The sequence below is a fragment of the Propithecus coquereli genome, unplaced genomic scaffold (assembly GCF_000956105.1).
Source record: "Propithecus coquereli isolate 6110/MARCELLA unplaced genomic scaffold, Pcoq_1.0 Scaffold556, whole genome shotgun sequence".
Classification (NCBI taxonomy): domain Eukaryota; kingdom Metazoa; phylum Chordata; class Mammalia; order Primates; family Indriidae; genus Propithecus; species Propithecus coquereli.
The window spans coordinates 1,004,308-1,023,893 of record NW_012151463.1 but is presented as its reverse complement, the minus strand read 5'-3'; the positions used below and the strand labels follow the sequence as shown (position 1 = coordinate 1,023,893).

At 43.4% G+C, this 19,586-nt stretch overlaps 1 protein-coding gene across 1 annotated transcript in view; it reads right to left on the bottom strand.

Moving 5' to 3' along the window:
• LOC105821030 (transmembrane protein 132D-like) overlaps positions 1-19,586 on the bottom strand; it is a gene marked incomplete at its 3' end in the record, with an annotated part of 262,118 nt that overhangs the window by 79,341 nt on the left and 163,191 nt on the right. Inside the window, exon 2 of the mRNA XM_012657651.1 lies at positions 13,446-14,334. Coding sequence (XP_012513105.1) covers positions 13,446-14,334 — 889 coding nt within the window. The remainder of the gene's footprint in view (positions 1-13,445; positions 14,335-19,586) is intronic.

The window sequence follows — 19,586 nt, the reverse complement described above, 5'->3', positions numbered from 1 at the left end:
CCCCAAAAATCTAAACTGAGCTGAGCCTGAGTCAAGAGCTCAGAGAACACTGGAAAAATACATATTTACACTTGGAGTTCACGCAATATTTCTTCCTCACTGGCAAAAGCAAAAGAAAAAAATCTGAATTTGCAAGATTTTGTTAAAAAAATTTCTTATATTTCCTTCTTTTCAGAGTCTCTAAAAACTTCTTTTGACAAAACACAGAGAAAGCAGATAAATATTGAGATAATATATTAAAAAATATTGCTTTATCACCCTCCTAGCAAAGAGAACTGCAAAGTAAAAATTCACAGCCTGAGACTAAAAACCATGTGTAAAACACATTTCATATTCAGGAACTTGTTTTACTCTTGAGGGAAGGGAAGCAACTTAAAAGATTGGTGTATCTTATTTTGCAGAACAGATGTGCTTCAGTCAGTTGTGAGATGACAGTTTGCTACAGGTTTCCAATATTACATTGAAAATGGGTTTCCATGAAGAAAAAGTGTCCTGAGATAAATCAAGGTGGTCCCATTTAGGAAAAAGTAAATATGGTCAGCACCCCAGCCAGGGAAGGTTTTATCAGCACTCTCACAACTCAAAACATTGTCAAATAAAAGAACGTAGAATATGGTTAACCTACCATAACTAATACAAGGGGAAGAACATGATTTAGGTAACCAAGGTTAACCAGAGCCTGTAAACCTGAGAAGAGACCAACTAGATGTGGATGACCTGTTATAACAGGTTAGGTAATTGTTAGGTCATAAAAGATGGGATTAAATTAAATTCATCCATATTAAGTGTATGTTGAACTTTGACAATTTTACAGACTCACACAATAATGTAATCTAAAGACATGCATATATGTATGTATACGTATGTATGTGTATACAAATATTTTCATGTACAGTTCCGAATTTTAAGATGTTTAGATTCATGTAACCACCACTACAGAATACAGAAAGTTTAATCATCTCCAAACTCTTGTGCTTTTGCCTTGTAGTAGAAACATCTGTCCTCCCTAAACACCAGCAGCCACGGATCAGTTCTCTATCGCTGTATTTTAACTTTCCCAGAATGTGACATACATGGAAGGGCACAACACAGTCTTTTGTGACTAGCTTCTTTCCTTAAGCAGATTGCCTTTAAAATTGACTTTTTAAAAGGTGCTAGTGAATAATGACACAAAACCAGCCAAAGTCGATAACCGTTGGATCTGGGTGATGGTGCACATGGATCCATTATTCTCTCTCTCTCAACTTTCATACATGTTCAAAAATTCCAATAATAAAAAGGTTTTACATTTTGAGAAAAATAATCTCAGTTTTTCATCAGTCACGTGCAGAGAGCAGAATAAATCTCTGCTTGAAAGGAAACTAAAGAAACCAGAGACCTAGGACCGAGAAAAGCCATCGCTCATTCTCCTGGTGCTCAAACTAAGGGTCGGAGCAGTACGGCCAGGCTGGTACCAGAATCACACTTATATCCTTGCAAGACACACGGCGTGGACAGTCAAAACACCAGACCGATAGTTTCTGAGTCTGCACTCTGAGGGTCTGACCGCTCCCAGCGTCTAACGGAGCCAATCTTCAATGCCCCACTTCTCCGGCAAACACCGGTATCAAACTCTGCTCCTTGCCAGTCTCAGAGTCCCTTATGTGTCTGATTCAAAGGCTCAGTAGAACAGAAATAGGCCAGTTAATTCCATAAAACTGATCTTACCTGAAATCAGGGGAACCTACGGTAAAATATGGGTTTTGCGCCTTTTGCTAGGGGACACAGGTCTGTAAGGAGGACAGACCTAATTCTAGGCACGAGCGCAATCACCTCATGGGCTCAGAGCGCAGAGAAAACTCCCGCTGACTGTCTGCAGGTGCCATGAGAAGACTTAACTTCGTGCCTCCTGGCATCTCTCCATTTGTACCTGTCTGGAACGCGAGCAGCCCTGAGTTTTCTTTGCTGTAATATAGGCGAGAGTTGGAAAAGCAGAATTAAAATAAATCTTCCTCAAACCCGTGAAAAAGGGCATTGGGTGCCAATTTTGGAGGCATCAGAGATTTGGAACAGGCTCAGCAAAGGCACATTCTCGGAGCAGCACGCTGGAAGCCCAGACAGTCTGCGTAGCTGTCCCTTCTGGCAAAGAAAATGGATAAATTCACCTTGAAAATGTGGCTTTCCATGCACTTAGATTTTACTTAGATAGAAAATGTCAGAAGCTTCACTTTCTTCTGAGAATGTATATTTAGTCTCAAGAGAGTAATCTTTTGTTCGGGCATCTTTTCCCAACAAATCACGTCCATAATAGCAAAGTTATCATTTTTTGTGTGTAATGCTTGGTTTAAAAAATGTATTTCAAGACTAAACCCTAACTCTAACATTTCTTTTCTGTTTTAACCCAAAGCCCCAAACTGGTTTGGGGACTTTCCCTCACAGAATCTATACCGCAGTTCATTATACCAGAGCTGATATTGCTGTTCTACCCGGGCTGCTTTTGTCCTGTAAACTTTGGTCCCTGAATAAACAGTTTCCTCTGCTCTTTTTTTCCTCTCGATACCATCTAGAAAGTGGGTAACGTGATTGTCTTCAGAGCCAAATGAGTTTGTCCACCAATAAGGCATGAAAAATGCCTAGAAAACAGTGAGATTATGAAAAATTTAAATCACAATAAGTAAAAGCAGCACCAAGGGACACAAATCGTATTGAAAATTATTTTATAGGTTCTGACGGGAATCTGGAATTCAACTGATATTTCACTCTATGACAAGCAGGAAAAGTTTCCTTAGGGCAATGATCTCAGCTGATCTCACCCCCGGGGGACATTTGGTCATGTCTGGAGGCGGTTTTGATTGTCACAACTTGAAGGAGTGTAACCATTAGGTAGGCTCCAGCGATGCCACTTAATATCCTACAAGGCTCAGAACCACCCCCAGACACACACACACAACCAGGAACTACCCGGTCCAGGCGGCAGTGTTCGAGAGGCTAAGAAGCCCCGCCCCGGGATGCTCACACAGGGGAAACCTTAACCACAGAGTCTGAGATGCCGTCAGCAAAACATGCTCCCGTTTTCACATCAGCAAACCTGGGCTCTAGGAACACGCAGTGCGTTTACATTCGTCACAGCCTTTGGCCACAAGTTAATCAAGTCACTCAAGCAACACAGCAAGTGACACAGTGAGTGCCCACTCTGCCCAGACGCCACACACCGTGGCCTTGAGGATACACAAGAAAGCAAAGGCCCGGTCCCCGTGGAGGTCACAGAGGGGAGACCATAGTGGCCAAAGCACCAACCATGCAAACAGCTGGATTTCAGGCAGCGGCAAGTTCCAGCAAGAAACAAATTGACCCAAGATGATGGGGGAAGCGGGGGTGCTACCCAAGATAGAGTAGCTAAAGAAAACCTACCGATGACTACTTCTCTAAGTATACCCATCCGTCCACCCATCCTTCTATCCTGTCTTTTGCACTTCAATTTTTTTGCATGTGTTTTGACAAACTTACACATCAGAGTAGCTGTATGGTATTCAGTGAATAGTATCATGTAGAATGTACAATAACCAGTATCTCTTTAAGGAGCACCTTGGCGATTTGTAGATATCATTCCATCACCCTTTGGCATTGAATGTTGCCGTGGATTCTCTCAGCATCCATCACTCAGTGCAGGGCCGTGCTAGTGTGATTCACTCACTGTACTTCCCCAGCACCAAGGTTAATCCTCAACAAATACATGGTAAATAGGGAAAATATTTTAGTTAGTTCACTCTCCTTGTTGCCTTTAAAAAAAAAAAATAGAATTTTGGCGTATCTGTGACTGTCTGCATCTCGCATTTATGAAGATGAATTTTCCAACACGTGTGCTCTGTGGCTGTTGGTTAGAGAGGGTAGGTTTGCAAGGTCTTAAATTAGATTCTGTTGTAAACTAGAGGCCTCAGGCCAAATGTTTAACCTCTTTGTATTGCATTCTCCCCTTCTGAAAAATGCAGGCAATAATAGCACCCACACCCTGGAACTGTTCTGAGGATTAAATGTGGTTAAAAGTATTTAGAAGAGTGCGTGGAGCACAGAGATATTTGTAAGTGCTGGCTATCATTACTGCTGCATTCGGCAATCCTACAAAACACCCAGACCCAGCGCGTTGTTCCCGTGTTCCCAGGAGGAACCCGGAAGTGGTGCACAGAGAATTCGACATGAACATGCTGTGGAGAAGAACGTGAGGAACCTGGAGATGTTCCTTCAACAGCCCTGGCGACACCTCATGGACACCTAGATGATGTTCAGGACCCACCCTTATCCCCACCCTCCTTCCTAGCCTCGACGTCATAGAATCATCCTCCACCTCCAGCCTCTTATCTTCCCCCCAGAAGGTAGCAAAGTTCCTGGGGGTGGGGGAGGAAAACTGTGAAATGACCCAGACTGCGTTTTCTCACCCAAATCTGCAGACCGGGATTCCCAGCAGCTATGACAGCATTCACTTGGATGCAGGGGTGGCTCAGAAGGAACCAAAAACCTTTTCTGTCCCGTTGCTTCCAGTCTGGCTGAGAAACAGACTGTCACATGCACCTGCCGTGCAGGCGACGCTACGATGTGCTACCCACGCACAGATAAAGGCCACCCCGCGGCTACAGAGCATGAACGTCAGCAATTGGAAGTTGGCATGGCCGAAGATAATCACAAAGAACTCTAGTTGCAAAACAACCCTGTCCGTCTGCACATTCCTAAAATAATAATAATGACATTTAAACAAAAAAGGCTGACATGCTAAAAAAAAAAAAATCTTTTGTGAAAATAGCTGGGTCAAAGACAACAGTAGTAGATAGTACTGGGGTGTCCTACCCTCACATCCTGCCCAGGCCACGTCCTGAGAGCCTCCTACAGGGTTGATGGAGAGAGGAAGGCTACTGTGCTCACATCCACTCACGTCACGTAAACCCTTGAGGAAGGGGGCTGAGACTCCACTTCCCAGAGGTCCCCATTAACAGTCCGTCCCAACTCCTGGGAGAATGACAGGATTGTGGATAAAATGCACATACAGAAGTATGTTTTGTTTTCTCCTCCTGGCTGTTTTTCATCATAGGGGTATAGGGATCTCACTGCTCCAGCCTCCTCTAAGTTTCCTCGGAGGTTCTATGCTTTGAGGCACTAGGAGCAACTTGCTCCTTTCATACGTGTTGATCTCAAATTCCTCACAGGGAGTGACCTGAATCCTGTCTGTGTCACTGTGTGGAGTCCCAAGGGGCTCCCCTGACGATACACACTTTATGAGAGGGCCCATCTCTTCTGAACCTGCCTCGCAGCAGCTGATGCAACATGAGAAAAGTGGGGTCCCGGGAGGTGCTCAGGCAACAATGCACTAAGTGGGGGAAGGAGGGGTGTGGAGTCGAGCATATGCAGATTCGAATCTGCTTTTTGGGGGGCAGATCTGTGTCAATTTCCTTCTCCCCACTATGGAGATGACAATCCCCTCAAGGAGGCTGTAGTAGACGTTTGCCATATTTTGGGGACTTGGCTTCTATTCCCTCTTTCTGAAAGCACCCTGAATTCTCTGGGGAGGGGTATCTGTTGACCCCCACTGGGACTGGTCTTGATGGGATGCTGAACACAGAAGCCACTTCCTACTGGATTACCCTGAAAGAGTCAGACTTTTCTCTCTCCTTGCTCTGGTACAAGCCGGGAGTGCAAATGTGACTTAAGCTCACCCAAATGACACCCCTCCTAATGCTTTGTAGTGTTACATAAAATTGGACTTGGATTAGTTAAAAATGTGTATTAAAAATTTTAGAGAAATAATATTTTAGTATCATTAACCCACTGAGAATATAAAATGGAATCACATAAAATATTAGAACCAAAAAGGGTAGAAAAAGTGGGGGGTGATGGGAAATGAACAGATGCAATTAATAGAAACCACCTGTACCCCTAAATCTATAAAAATAGAAGATTCTCAGCCCTTTTTGTGACATTGACCTCTGGCAGTCTGGTGAAGCCTGTGAACATCCACCTTCTCAGAATAATGTTTTAAATCAAAGAAACCACACTTAGAATTACAAAGGAAACCAATTTGTACTGAAAAAAACATGGTCGATATTAATCCAACTATATAAGAATTATTTAAATGCAAATAGACTTAGTACACCAATTAAAAGAGAGAGACTGTCAAAGTGGATTAAAAAATAAGATTTAACTATATAATGTTTACCGAAAGCCCACTTTAGCTATAAAGACTCTTACAGATTAAAAGGAGATGGAAAAAGATATAACATGCCAACAATATCAAAAGAAAGCTTCAGTATTTGCATTAATTTCAGACAAAGCAGATTTTAGAACAAGGGAAAGTATCGGGGTGAAAAATGGGTTAATTTATTGAAGCTGTAACAACAATCCTAAATGTTCATGCATCCAACACACACTCATCAAAACCTATGAGATAATAACTGATAGAACTGAAAAGATATATAAACAAACCCTCTATTATTGTTGAAAACTTCAACACTCCTCTGTAATTGATAGACCCAGCAGGCAGAAAATCAGTACAGATACAGATGACCTAACGGCACTATCAATCAACTTGATCTAATTGACAGTTATAGAATAGTCCACCCAACAGAACCAGAATACATATTCTTCCCAAGGTCACACTAGACATCTACCAAAAACGGTTATATTCTAGGCCATACAACCTTAGATTTTAAAAAAGTAGAAATTATACAAGGTATATTCTCAGATCACAAATAGTAATTAAACTGGAAATCAATGCTAGATAGATGATAAATCCAACAAATATTTGGAAATAAAATACACTTCTAAATAACACATGAATCAAAGAAGTTAAGAGAAATTTAAAAGTATTTTAAACTAAATTAAAATGAAAATATAACTTATCAAAATGTCTGGGATATAATAAAGCAATGCTTAGAGAAATATTTATAGCTTTAAAAGCATATATTAGAGAAGATCTAAAATCAATAACCTAATCTACAATTAACCTTAAAAACTAGAAAGAGTAAGTTATACCTACATCAAGCAGAAGAAAGGAAATAATATAAATCAAAGAAGAAATCAATGAAACTGAAAAGAGAAAACAGAAAAATTCAGCAAAACCAAACGCTGATTCTTTGAAAAGGTCAAGGAAATTGGTAAAATGCTAGCTAGGTGAACAAGAAAAGAAATAAGAAATTACAAATAACAAAAATGAAAAAGTCATCACTATTGATCCCGTAGAAATTAAAAAGGGTTTCTTTTTTCTGTTGAGATATATTGCATAGCCTGGTGAACAGAGTAAATAATAATGTATCAAACATTAAAATTGCTAAGAGAATGAATTTCAAATGTTCTCACCACAAAAAATAATAACTATTTGAAGTGATGGATATGTTAATTAGCTTGATTTAGTAATTCCATATTGTCTTCATAAATCATTTCACTTTGTACCCCATAAATATATATTATCTGTCAATTTATGATTACAAAATAAAAATTAATAAAAACCCAAACAGAATAAGATAATACAACAACTCTATGGCCGCAAATTTTATACCTTAGATGAAATGCACCAATTGTTTGAAAGATAAAGCCTAATAAAACTCACACAAGAAATAAGCAACATCAATAGCCCTATTAAGTACATTGAATAATTAATACCCTCCCCAAAAGTTAAATCACCCAACCCAGACTGATTCACTAGTGAAAACTTCCAAACATTTAAGAAATAATATCATGTATACACACTCTTCCAAAACATAGAAGGAAAACTTTCTAACCATAATTCCAAAACCATATAAAGACATTATAAGAAAAAGTACAGACTAATATTTCTCATTAACATAAGTATAAAACTCCTCAACAAAGTACTAGCAAACCGAATCCAAAAGAATATAAAAAGGATTACAAACCACACACAAGTGGAACTTATCCCAGGTATACAGGCTGATTTAACATTCAAAAATTTATTAAGTGGCCAGGTATGGTGGCTCACACCTGTAATCCTGGCACTTTGGGAGGCTGAGACAGGTGGATCATATGAGGCCAGGAGTTTTAGACCAGCCTGGGCAACATAAGGAGACCCTTCTCTCTACAAAAAAATTGAAAAATTAGCCAGGCATGGTGGTGTGCTCCTATAGTCCCAGCTACTCAGGAGGCTGAGGCAGGAGGATCACTTGTGCCCAGGAGTTTGAAGCTGCGGTGAGTTACAATCACGCCACTGTACTCCAGCCTAGATAGAGGGAGACCCTGTCTCTAAATAATCAAACACACCAAAAATTTATCAAGTCCTTTGTCATATTAACGGGCTAAAGGAGAAAAACTGTATGATCATATCAACTGGCACAGAAAAAAAAAAAAAAACTTGACAAAAATCTAACACCAAGTTTTGATTTAAAAATATAAAGAAAAACTCTAAGCAAACTCACAAGAAAGAATAACTTCCTCAACTTGATAAAGAATATAAACAAAAGCCTATAGGTAACATCACACTTAACGGTGAGGAACTAGATGCTTTCTCACCTAAGTCAGGAATAAAGCAAGACAACTTCTTACCACTTCCATTCTACATCTCGCTAGAGGCCAAATGAAAGAGCTCTCAGTAGCCAAAGTGGAAAAGTCTGAGTAACAAAATAAATAAATAATGAATTATAACTCAAAGTATAAATATCCAGGTGCCCTCATTGAAATAAACGCATTATTTAATGAGTGAAAATAAACAAGTGTAACCTGCAAAATTCTAAGAATTGACAGAGATAATCACCTCAAGGAGAGAGAGTATCATTCCCCTCCTCTTCCAAAGAATTGGGGGGGAAGAAGGTCAGGGACAGGGAAAATTAACTTTACAGTGAACCAATCTGACAAACATGACCTCATCCAGGGGCGCAAAGTTAACATCAGCAGGGATGTCACATGGGCTGCATGTATCCTTGCTATGTCACAAAAATGGCACTTCACCTCTGGTTTTCCTCCCCAAAACCCATCGCTCCAGTCTAACGGTGAGCACAGATATCAGACAAATCCTAGATGGAGGCAACTCTACAAGACAGCTGACCTGCAGCTCTCAAGACTTCCAAGGTCACCAAAAACAGAGAAATCCGAGAAATGGCGACAGCAGGAGGAGTTTAAGGAGATCTGATGACTAAATATGACGCCGCATCCTAGACAGGGTCCTGGAACAGCAACAGGAAAAAAAAAAAAAAAAAGGGCATCAGGGAAAAACCAAGGAAGTTGAACCGAGTGTGGACATGAGCCAATAGCGTCTCAACATCAGTGCGGTAACGATGACAAATGCACCACACTGATTTAAAGTATTGGTGAAAGGGGAAGCCAGCCGGGGGGCACACGGGAACACTCTGCACTGACATTATGACTTTTTTCCAAATCTAAGTCAATTCTGAAATAGGAAGTCTGTCTGCCTCTAACGCCTTTCTCCAAAGTAACTCCACCAGTCCCCACGGGGTGACAAAGGTGGGATTTGGAGAGACCAGCATCCATCCTCTTTGTACCGGCGCCCAGTTCTCTGGGAGAAGGAGACGCCCGTCCCATGGGATGTGTCCTTAAAGGATCTCATCCCTCTTCGTGGAGGCCGTACGGGTCTCAGCCAGCCAGCAGGTGTGTGAGCCGCTGGAAGCTTCTTGGGGATGTTCATGTCTTGTGTGAGTGTAACGGGAACAGGGGAAAGTATCTAAGGAATTTGCTTGGTGGGTGGGAGAGAGCACCCACATCCCGGCGTCCAGCCTCCGTCAGACCCTGCATTGCCAAGCCCAGTCCCCTGTCTCTCATCAATTCTTGAGATGCACAATATCCACCCAATAATCCCTTTATTATTTTTTTCTTAAATTAACCAGAATGGGATTTACGGGCTGCAACAAAGAATACTGTTGGATACCCCAGGGCATGTTTTAGCTGAACTAGAATAAGACGAGATCCTATTCGGGGCCAAGGCAGGTTCGAACGTTATGCCATTCAAGCAAATTAAGCTCAGGGTCAGTCTCAAACCACATTATCTCCTAATGAGCTTAAAACCTTCTGCAAACCAGGCTTCCCAAATCGCCAACGGATATCCTCAGCGTGTCACCCATCCCAGACTCACTCTTGCCCCTGTCAAGCATTCTTATTTTACACTCTCGTTCTCTCCCTGGTAAGTCTCATCTTTGCAGGAATCTGTCTCCTCGGTGACACTGTCTCCTCTGGGCTCGTCTTAAACCTGATCCTACGCAAGGTACACGGCACTTAAATTCTTGAGCATTTAAAACTGCAAATCCTAAGTATGTGTATGTGTTAATAATCAACAGATTGTTCGTTCATTCAACACATTTAAGACCGTCCCTGACTTTAAGAAAAGCCCTTACTCTTCCGAGTTTTGTTCCACCGTTCTACGCCTTTCACCTGGTTTCTCCGGGCTGGGAGGCAGCCCAGTGGATGCCCTGCAAATATTTGGTGGGAGCCTCCCATTCAGATCTGAGGACCAGAACTCCTTTGAACTTGACCCCCCGTGGGGAAGAGAGATGCTGAGGAGTAGCAGGTGAGGATGTGAATGAAAGAGCCAAGTTCTTACCATCCTCCAGAACCTTGATCCAGTAACACCTGTGGACTCCCCTCTGCGGGGAGGGAAATGGGAAAGAAGAATGTGTGTGTGAAGCACAGGGAGGGAGGTGTTCAAATGCTGTGGGGCGCTTCTGTGGTCCACCTGAAGGCAACAGCTTCTGAAATTAATAGTATCCTTACATGTCTAAGGAAATAAAACATTTTGCTTTTCTTTTTCTGCAGGTGTTGGCTTTGGCAGACACAAGCAACAGGGTAGAGTGGAACTCGTAAGATGACCAACAGCCCCACTACCTGAGTTTGCTTGTTCTCAACACACACACACACACACACACACACACACACACACACACAGGCACATGCACGCATGTGCAACCCACGTTCTATGCCTTAGCATGACACCACCCTGTAACCGTGGGCACACGGATAACCGGGAAGGTATGCAGTATGAGATCGGCCACCATCAACAAAGAACTCAAACCGCAGCCACTACTTCAGTCCATGATTTGCAAATTTGGATGGGCTGGGATTAGCCCCTTTGGTGGCAATGGGCATCCTGCTGGCACCCGACCTGTGAAAGAGGAGTCCCCCCACCTCTGGACCGTGCTAGCATCTTCAACACTGAGTCCAGAAACACAAGTCACAACCAGACAGGAGCACCCAAGGGTATTTGGCTCAATCCTTCTGGGTTATTTATAGCAGATGGCAAACAGAACAGACACACACTAATTCTAAATATTTGGAAGCTGAATTAAATTAGTGTCAAATTGACTACATTTAAAAAGATATAGAGTTTTATTATTTTCTAATTATGGGAATTCAAATGAAAGGCCAATAGTATTGCCAGGTTCTAGTTTACCTCCAGCTTTTTTCATAAATGGATGAGACTCCTTCGTAATTAGAGCATTTTAAGTATGCAGCAAGCACACTATTAATGCAAGCTCTTAAAGAAACAGACTATAGCATCTTACCAAGAGAAACAGTCACAAAATATTTATTTCACTGTCATCGTATCTGGAAAACTGATTGTCTTTTCAACAAATTTTAATTGATGCGCTCTGAACAAATATCCTTTTGCCATGTATCCAAAATTCTCCAGTCTTTGACGAGTGGAGCCACCAAATGTAGATGCTTCAAATGTGTTTGCTTCTGAATTTGCAAAGGTCTGGAGCCTTACACTGTGTAGCCCAGAAAAGTGAATTTCCCTTGGTCTTGTTACAGATTGCCAAAGATAAAAGCCACCCCAGGGACCCCGATGGACAGATTTAGTGTGCAAATAGTCATAATCATGGGATAACAAAGCTCTTTGTGAAATTCAACACTACACACACAACTGCTTCCAGAAAACAGTAGTAGAATGTGGATCTCATCTCCTGACAGGCAAAGCTCCAGAGGGTTTTGGTTTTAAACCCCAGGTCTGGGAAATCAACCGTCAGTAATTGGCAAACACAAAGGATGACTGATAGCGTGAGGTGGTCGAAGAATAAAAACCCCTCATTCCAAACCTTTAGTTTCTACGAGCAAAATATTTCTCTACCTAAGCAGGCATCTCCGCAAAGAATATTCTACAAGATCATTGGACCTGGAGAAGCTGAACACAAAGCTAGCAGCCCACACAGAGGACCTGTGACCAGCTGCATTTAGATCCGATTTCCAGAGAGGAGCAGAAGGGACAGCTGCACAGATGTGTTTACTCGCCCTAAATCCATGAGGCTAATCCCTGCACCCACATCCACCCAAGCCAGAGGCTCTTACCCTCCAGGGCTTAGTCAAGTTCCAGCATTAGATTAACATCATCCATCAGTCTCCGCTCCTTTAGTTAAAACGGAAAAGGCATTTCTCATACTGGGTCACAATCAACACAACTTAAATGTGCAAAGTAGAATCAGAACAACATTTTCTTAAGCTCACCCATCCTTTAAAAATAACAAGAGGAAAAAAAAAAACCACACAAACAGCAGCTAGGAAGCACACATTAAGGGGTTCCAAAGAATTGCTATCAGAAAAACTAAAAACCCGGATATGAAATACATCTTAGATACAGTAGCACTCCTATTTTCAGAAGTTATACAACACAAATTCTGTTACGTTGCACTTCAGGTCAAGTTGTTGAGTTATGCAGCAAAGTTAGGATATTGTTAGTCACCCAATAACACTTAGACTAACTAGCCGTTATGATCAAACTCGCCTGTGTTTAAAACAAAACAGAGCTAAAAACTCCATAATGAAGATACAATCAAGCCAAGGCAAGTAGCTCCTCTCCTGTATCACATTCCAAAAAGAAAACGGGCCCATATTTATTCTAAAGCACGCAGTAGTTATTTTAAATGTCTTGTCTTTGGTACATTCTTACATAAGAAACTCAACAAATCCTACTGTATATTCTTCACACGTTATGCTCATTTGTTTTCTTGAGCACTAAGTTCTATTTCCAGGGAGAAACAAAATGATAACTTTGAGCTCGGTACCATATTATACTTAGAACTTGCATATTTGGAATAGCTTTGGAGTTGGCAGAACCACGTTCTCTATCCTTTCTGACAACTGTTGCGAACCCGTTTGCAGCCGCATTCCAACTGTGAAGCGTGGAACTCTCCAGATTCTGAAACGGCTCCCGGTGGTTAACTTCAGCACTGACAACTTGCTCATCATACCCTAAGCTAAGGCAGAAGAGATAACGTCAGAAAACCCCCTGCCCCCAGTAGCTCTGCAAAGGCCTGGGAAAATCCACTCATTACAATATTTTCACAACCGATTCTCCAACCCAAAAAGATCAACCTGGTCTCCCTGCATTCTAGAGTGAAGACGGAGTCTGAAGACTGGCAGGTCAGCTCTACCTTGGAAAGAGAGCACAGCTCTTCCGATCGGACCGTGGGCTACTCGAAAACACCCCTGCCTCTCCAGCTGGTACAGACAGACCTTCCGAGCTGACTTACCTCAATGTGAAGCGGTCTTCCGTGGAGTTTTTGGAGATGGAAACAGGGAAAGTCAACACATCTCCTCGTCTCACGGTCTTTGGTGTGTAGTGAATGGCCACGTTGCTGTCCAGACGCAGTTCCCGCAGGGGAGGTTGGCTGCGGGTCTGGTACAGGAAGACACTTCCGATCCTGTGCAAGGGGGGCCCGGACTCATCGATGTCATTGTGGCCTGCACGGATGCCACCGCCTCTCCTTGCGTCTTCCCTGGCACAGTCCCCTCTCTCGTCGCCCGGCTGCACGGTGTAATACAGCTCCACGGGGCTGCCCTCCGGCTGGTCCACGAACTTCCTCCTCCCGGCAACCACCGTGGGGGGACTGAACCAGCCGGGCAGCAGCTCCAGCTCGGCCACGCACAGCCCCAGCTCCCCCTGCAGCCGGCAGCCGCCCCTCACCTCTCTGGTCTCCCGGAAGGCGAAGACCCTGAGACACGGCAGCTTCTCCCCGGCGCTGTGGTCGTCCCAGTCTCTGCCCACGATGTAGAACAGGACCTGCACCTTGGGCCGGCTCAGGTAGACCTTCTCCCGCAGGATGTAGGCTTTCAGTTTCCAGTTGAGAGAAAACCTGTTGGTAAGTCCGAAGGGGTTGGAAGGGAGCATCAGGTCCTGGGGCACCACCTGCTCGATGGAGAAAGGCCCGTAGCTGGCATTCAGCACGGGAAGCCGCTTGGATTTGTAGATCAGAAAGGACTCCACGCGGGACTGCAGGCTGGAGTTCCTCATGATGTCCTGGTTGGCTTCCTTCAGGAAGAAGGACACATCCGCGTTGTTGATGTGGTAGGTCACGGGGAGGTAGGTGGGCAGCAGGGAGAACCTCTGAATGCTGTCCAGGATCCCGCGAGTTTCCGACACTGCGGGAAGGAAGCGCAGTTCAGGCGTTAGTACCTCTGGGGCCTCGTCACCAACATCCCAGACGCCTGCCTGCCCCCCTTGTACCGGACTGCCCCATCTTCATGCCACCTCTGCAACTCTCTGCCCAAAATTTCTTATTTAGATCAACCCACTCGATAATAAATACTTTTGTTCTAGGAGCAACGGATGCCACTAACGTAAGCAGAAAACCAATATCGCGTGCCACGGATAGAACTCGTGCATGCAAATAAAATCCGAACAAAATCATGTTTTAAAACTTCAGCTAGCAATAATGGTGCCTTTTGGGGGTTCTGCCCAAGACTAGCTCTCGCTTTGTTAAAACGGGAGATTCGCCAATGTTAGAAAGGTGTTAAGAATGTGCTGGCATCACCCAGAGAAGCTGGCATCACCCTTCCCATTGACGCAACCACGCAGTCTGCAAACAGGAGTAACTTCCTCAGCACGTGGTTTGATCCCTGTCCGTTTTCACAGCCAACGTGCCGATCTTTCACGGTTCACACACACTCAGGCTACACCTAAGCACGCACCGTCCAAGGGGAAATGGCTAAGGACTCAGGGCCAAGATACATTCAGATGGGCACTTACAACTCACGTAGACATTGCAAGTTATAACTGGAGTTATGCTGAGAGGTGCAGGGAAAAGACTTTGGAAGGGCATGTTGGGAAGAGCCCTCCAGAAACAGATGAGACGACCTGGCCACTAACTGCCAGCGCCAAGCGCATGAAGCAGCCGCTCCGAGTCACTTGTGCAAACTGGACCCCAGAACCCGAGAACCGAGGGCAGAGCCCACTTCCGTTACATCCACGTCTTGTGAAACTACCCTGCCACCAACAAGCAAAAAACATCTTTCATTTTCCCTTACTGAACACATCCCTCCCCCTCGGGGGGAAAACATCCAAAATGTTATTTTTACAGGTTGCTGTAAGAAACACACAGACAGAGCAATTACATAACCCAAAGAACCAATTTAAGGAGTTTTAGAAATGGAAATCATTGGCTCTGGGAACGCTGACTTTCTAGGCAAAGCCCCACCGGCTGCACCGAAGCCCTTCTCATCAGTAGCCGTGTAATTATCTTTGATTATTCTGACACTCATTGTGTCACCTGTTTCAAAGGCCCACGTGAACACGCTTTCCGAAGCATCACGCCCACCTGAGTCCGGACCCCTCGCAGCAGCTGTGAGCAGCAGAGAACAGAGAGCTCGGAGACGGGGTCCTGTCCCCCGCTTTGTGAGCAGCAAGCAAGTCACCGACGCTCTATGTTTCCGTGGGCTCTGCAGAGGGCCCAGCCCAGCTCGGACACCGCAGGGTGCCCACCTGCTTCCAATGTCCCTTCCACCCGAGAAGCCGGCTCGACACACACATTCAGCTCGAGTTTACATAACATCGCGGCCCCGGATGCAGAAATCTCTCCGTTCAATGGCATCACCCAACTCAGGCCAGCTGAGCCCCGGTTTAACCACCGAGGCTTGGATTGTGCTGAACCAGTTGAAACTGCTTATAATAGGCGAGCGGTTTGCACCGACCCACAGAGCAATTTCATAGGGTTCAACTAATAAGTATGGATTTTTTTTTTCAAAAATCAAAATATTGTAGATATAACAAGAGACTCCTTTCCTTAAAAAGACTATGTTTTAGATTTCTGAAGATGACAGCTGGTTTGTATCTTCTATAAACTTGTATTTTCACAGATGAGTTTTAGTGAAAGGAAAGCACAGGCAGTTGAGTCTTTTCCTCGTGTTCTGGGTTGAAGCTTTAGGTTTCGTCCTTTCTCTGGACACCCCTCCCCATCTGCCTGGCCACATTCCTGTCCACCCCCCAACCCGGCTGCATTATAGAAGTCATTTTTCTGGAACACTTTCCTTTACTGCATGATTGTGGGTTACATTCTCCACCTGTGTTTCTCCTTCCAACCCCAGACCCCTCTGCCACAGCCCCCTCCACGCCGTGCAGAAATTCCCCGTATGCACCAGCGGGTCACACGCCAGTGAGCAGAGACGACACACAGGGCTTTTTCTCCACTGCGTTCATAGTCTTCAGAAGAGGCCCTGGCAAATAGCAGGTACTCGATAAATATTTGATAAACAGGCGATTGAATCAACAAATGGATTATGCTTTTTATGTTACAAAGAGCAGATTAGTTTTTACGTTAGGATTTCATTTGCTGTCTTCTGCCATCACGACCATCAGAACCCCGATCCTTTCATCCCATTAAGAGCTCCCTGTCATCTCAGTTACACGGACTAACGCGGACAGGAGCCTCTGCACGCAGTGAGACTCCCGGAAGAACTACACGGATCACACAGCGTCCCTATGGTTAAAACACGGCTTGGCGCTACTCGGAACAGCTACCTCGTGCTGCCTGGGCACCAGCTTGCAATTCATCGTGGAAACGGCCAAAGCCAGATAACCAAATTACAGACGGTTAAACATTAATACTAAACACCAGGGCTCTGCGAACTTCCCCGTTGAACATCTGACCCCTACCCACTGGAGGACACAAAACTTAATTGTGCAACTAATTACACATTCCAAGGGCAGCGGCGTGGAGCCTCCTGACTTTATTCAGAGAAGCAATAAGGACATCAGGGGTCACCGTGCACATGATTCGAAGGGAAGTAGCTCCCTCACTTTATTCCACAAACAGCCTAATAGACTTTTTGCCTGGTAGCTGACCCACACGTTTATTGCTTGAAAATGTTCCATGTTGACCTAAAGCTACAGTTTCTTCCTTTTTAATAAACTAAAAAAAATAATGCCAATTATATTCCACGATGCACAGAATGAAGGAAGTAAAACTCATCATCCTGCAGTCCCCACAGGGGTGGCTCTCGTAACCAGAGGACACCGCTTCTATTCCACATAAAAATGAGCCAAGTGCCAAACAAGAAAGCTGTGCACAGTGAATCTCAGTTAATAACCCTTTAAGAAAAAAATTTACATTTGGGTGACACAGCTGTAAACACTTATTTCAAGGAAAGTGACATGCTCACATCTTTAAGCAACTCAGTAGTCTTCGAGAGATTTTATATTAATGTTAACATTTTTGAAAAGATCATTTTTCCCTAAGTAATACTTTTAAAAAACACGAGGAAGGCAGCAGTTTGAGCACAGGACTCTATTTTTTCCCCTCAAGTGGACCTAAGAGCAATAACTAAGAGAACATGGTAATAAGTAAAAATCAGCATCGCTGAAAACTAGGTACAACCTGCATGCCGCGGACCGCGAGAATTCCTGGAAGTCACAGGGGGCTCAAGACATCTCATGCACAAAACATGGCATGGGTCAGGCTGCCAGATACAACACAGGAACCCACTTATGTTTCGATTTCCAGCAAACAGACGTATTCCATGGGGCATGTTTATAACAAAAAATAAACGTTAAAAAATGTGTGGGTTTTCTTCTTTCTGAAATTCAAATGTAATTGGGCATCTCGTGTTTTTATTTGCCATATCTGGCACCTCTCAGCACGGTGTCATAGAAAGAAAATAGTTGTCAGCCCGGGAGAACTACACTGATATTTGTAAGAGCAAAGGTCGTGGACCACAGAGACGCTCCCTCACCTGGTGATATTCCCAGTGCTCACAGCCAACAAACTTTGCACGAGTGAACTTGGCCACACTGCACAGAAAGCTTCTTGCTGGTGTTTTTTGGCCCTAACAGGGGCAGGGAGGGGAGCACAAAAGGTCTGACACAGCCACACTGGGGTCCTGGAATGAGTCCAGGTCAAACCTATGACCAATTGCAGGAAGCCAGTGCCCAGGCAGCAGCTTCAGCAACCTCGCAGGAGGTACCTGTCACACTGGGTCTCCCCCGCTGCAAATGTCAGCAGTTCCCCCTTCCCCCCAACAGGTGCATCTTCCCACACCTGGCGCATGGTGGTCCCAAGGGCATATGCAATTCCAATGCAAGAAAGACTGCCCCCCCATTTAAAGATATTTAAATAAAAAGAAAAAACCTGAAAGAGAATAGGACCTATCGATAAAAGCCGCAAAATTAAAGAAAAAAATTCAGAAAGACATTCAAGAGGTAGAGGAACAACACACCTTTGAAGGGTGTCTGCCACGGAACACTGAAGAACATTTGACACGGAAGAACATTTGAGCTCAGAGTCATCAAGAAAAGCAGACCATTTGTTGTTTTGTAATGAAATGACCGAGATGGAAAAGTATGGAATTTAAGATGCTTTCAGATGTGATAAGAGATCTGAAAACGCAGAACATTCAATTTAATCACATAAGAAGGGGAACTTCTGAAGCTTTCTCTACAGCTAAATGGAAAAGGCAAAGAAATGAAAATGATCAGTAAGAGGCTGTAACCACGTGAGATGCACGTCAGATGTTCAATACAGGACCACGGAGCTCTTACCGAGGACACCAGGAAAGTGCAACAGAAACATCATTAAAAGGCAAGAAAACGTCACTGGGAAGGTGTATATGTGTTTGTGTATATATATAAATTATTCCTTATATATGAAACAGATTATGTAATACTATACGCATTTAAAACACCACGTATTTCACTGAATTCCAGAAAAAACTGAAAACACCACCTTTAGATATTTACTAAAGACACATATTAACGTCAAGGGTAAAAAAATAATTCTATAAATCTTTAAAAATCAGGCTGGCCTCACTCCTGTCCACTGTGCAAAATTAGATGTTAAAAAATAATAAATATTCACAGACATATGATGAGGGATGTTCTCACTGAACATTTATCTGCCCTGGATTTTTTCCTGGTAATTGTGTGGGCAACAGAAAGATGCAAATGTGTACCCCCTCTCTGTCCTCCTTGAAGGATCACGGAAGCACAGCCGGTTCACCAGAAGGTGAATCAAGTGTGACAGAACAGGAAGGTCGTGTTAAAAGAGGACCAAGTGAACTCTGAAAACATTTAAGCACAGAATTCAAATAAATAGTTTTAAATACAGACAAAACCTAACAAATTCCAAATAGCAATCAAAAAAAAAACGCCAATAGAAATGCGGGAAAAAGTAAAAGCGTACTAAGTTTGTATTTTTATGGGAGATGTCAGTAGATGTGGCTTTATTTTTGTCTACAATAACCAGAGGTATGTTCAACTATACTTTTTTGTAAGCTTAAAATTAGGCTTTTATACTAATAGATTAGAGTGAAGTGAGGAGAGAGAACAGTTTGTTGAGTAATATATTGAAAACACAAAAAATAGAAAATATGATAATAGATGAACAAATTTATAAGTTATGATA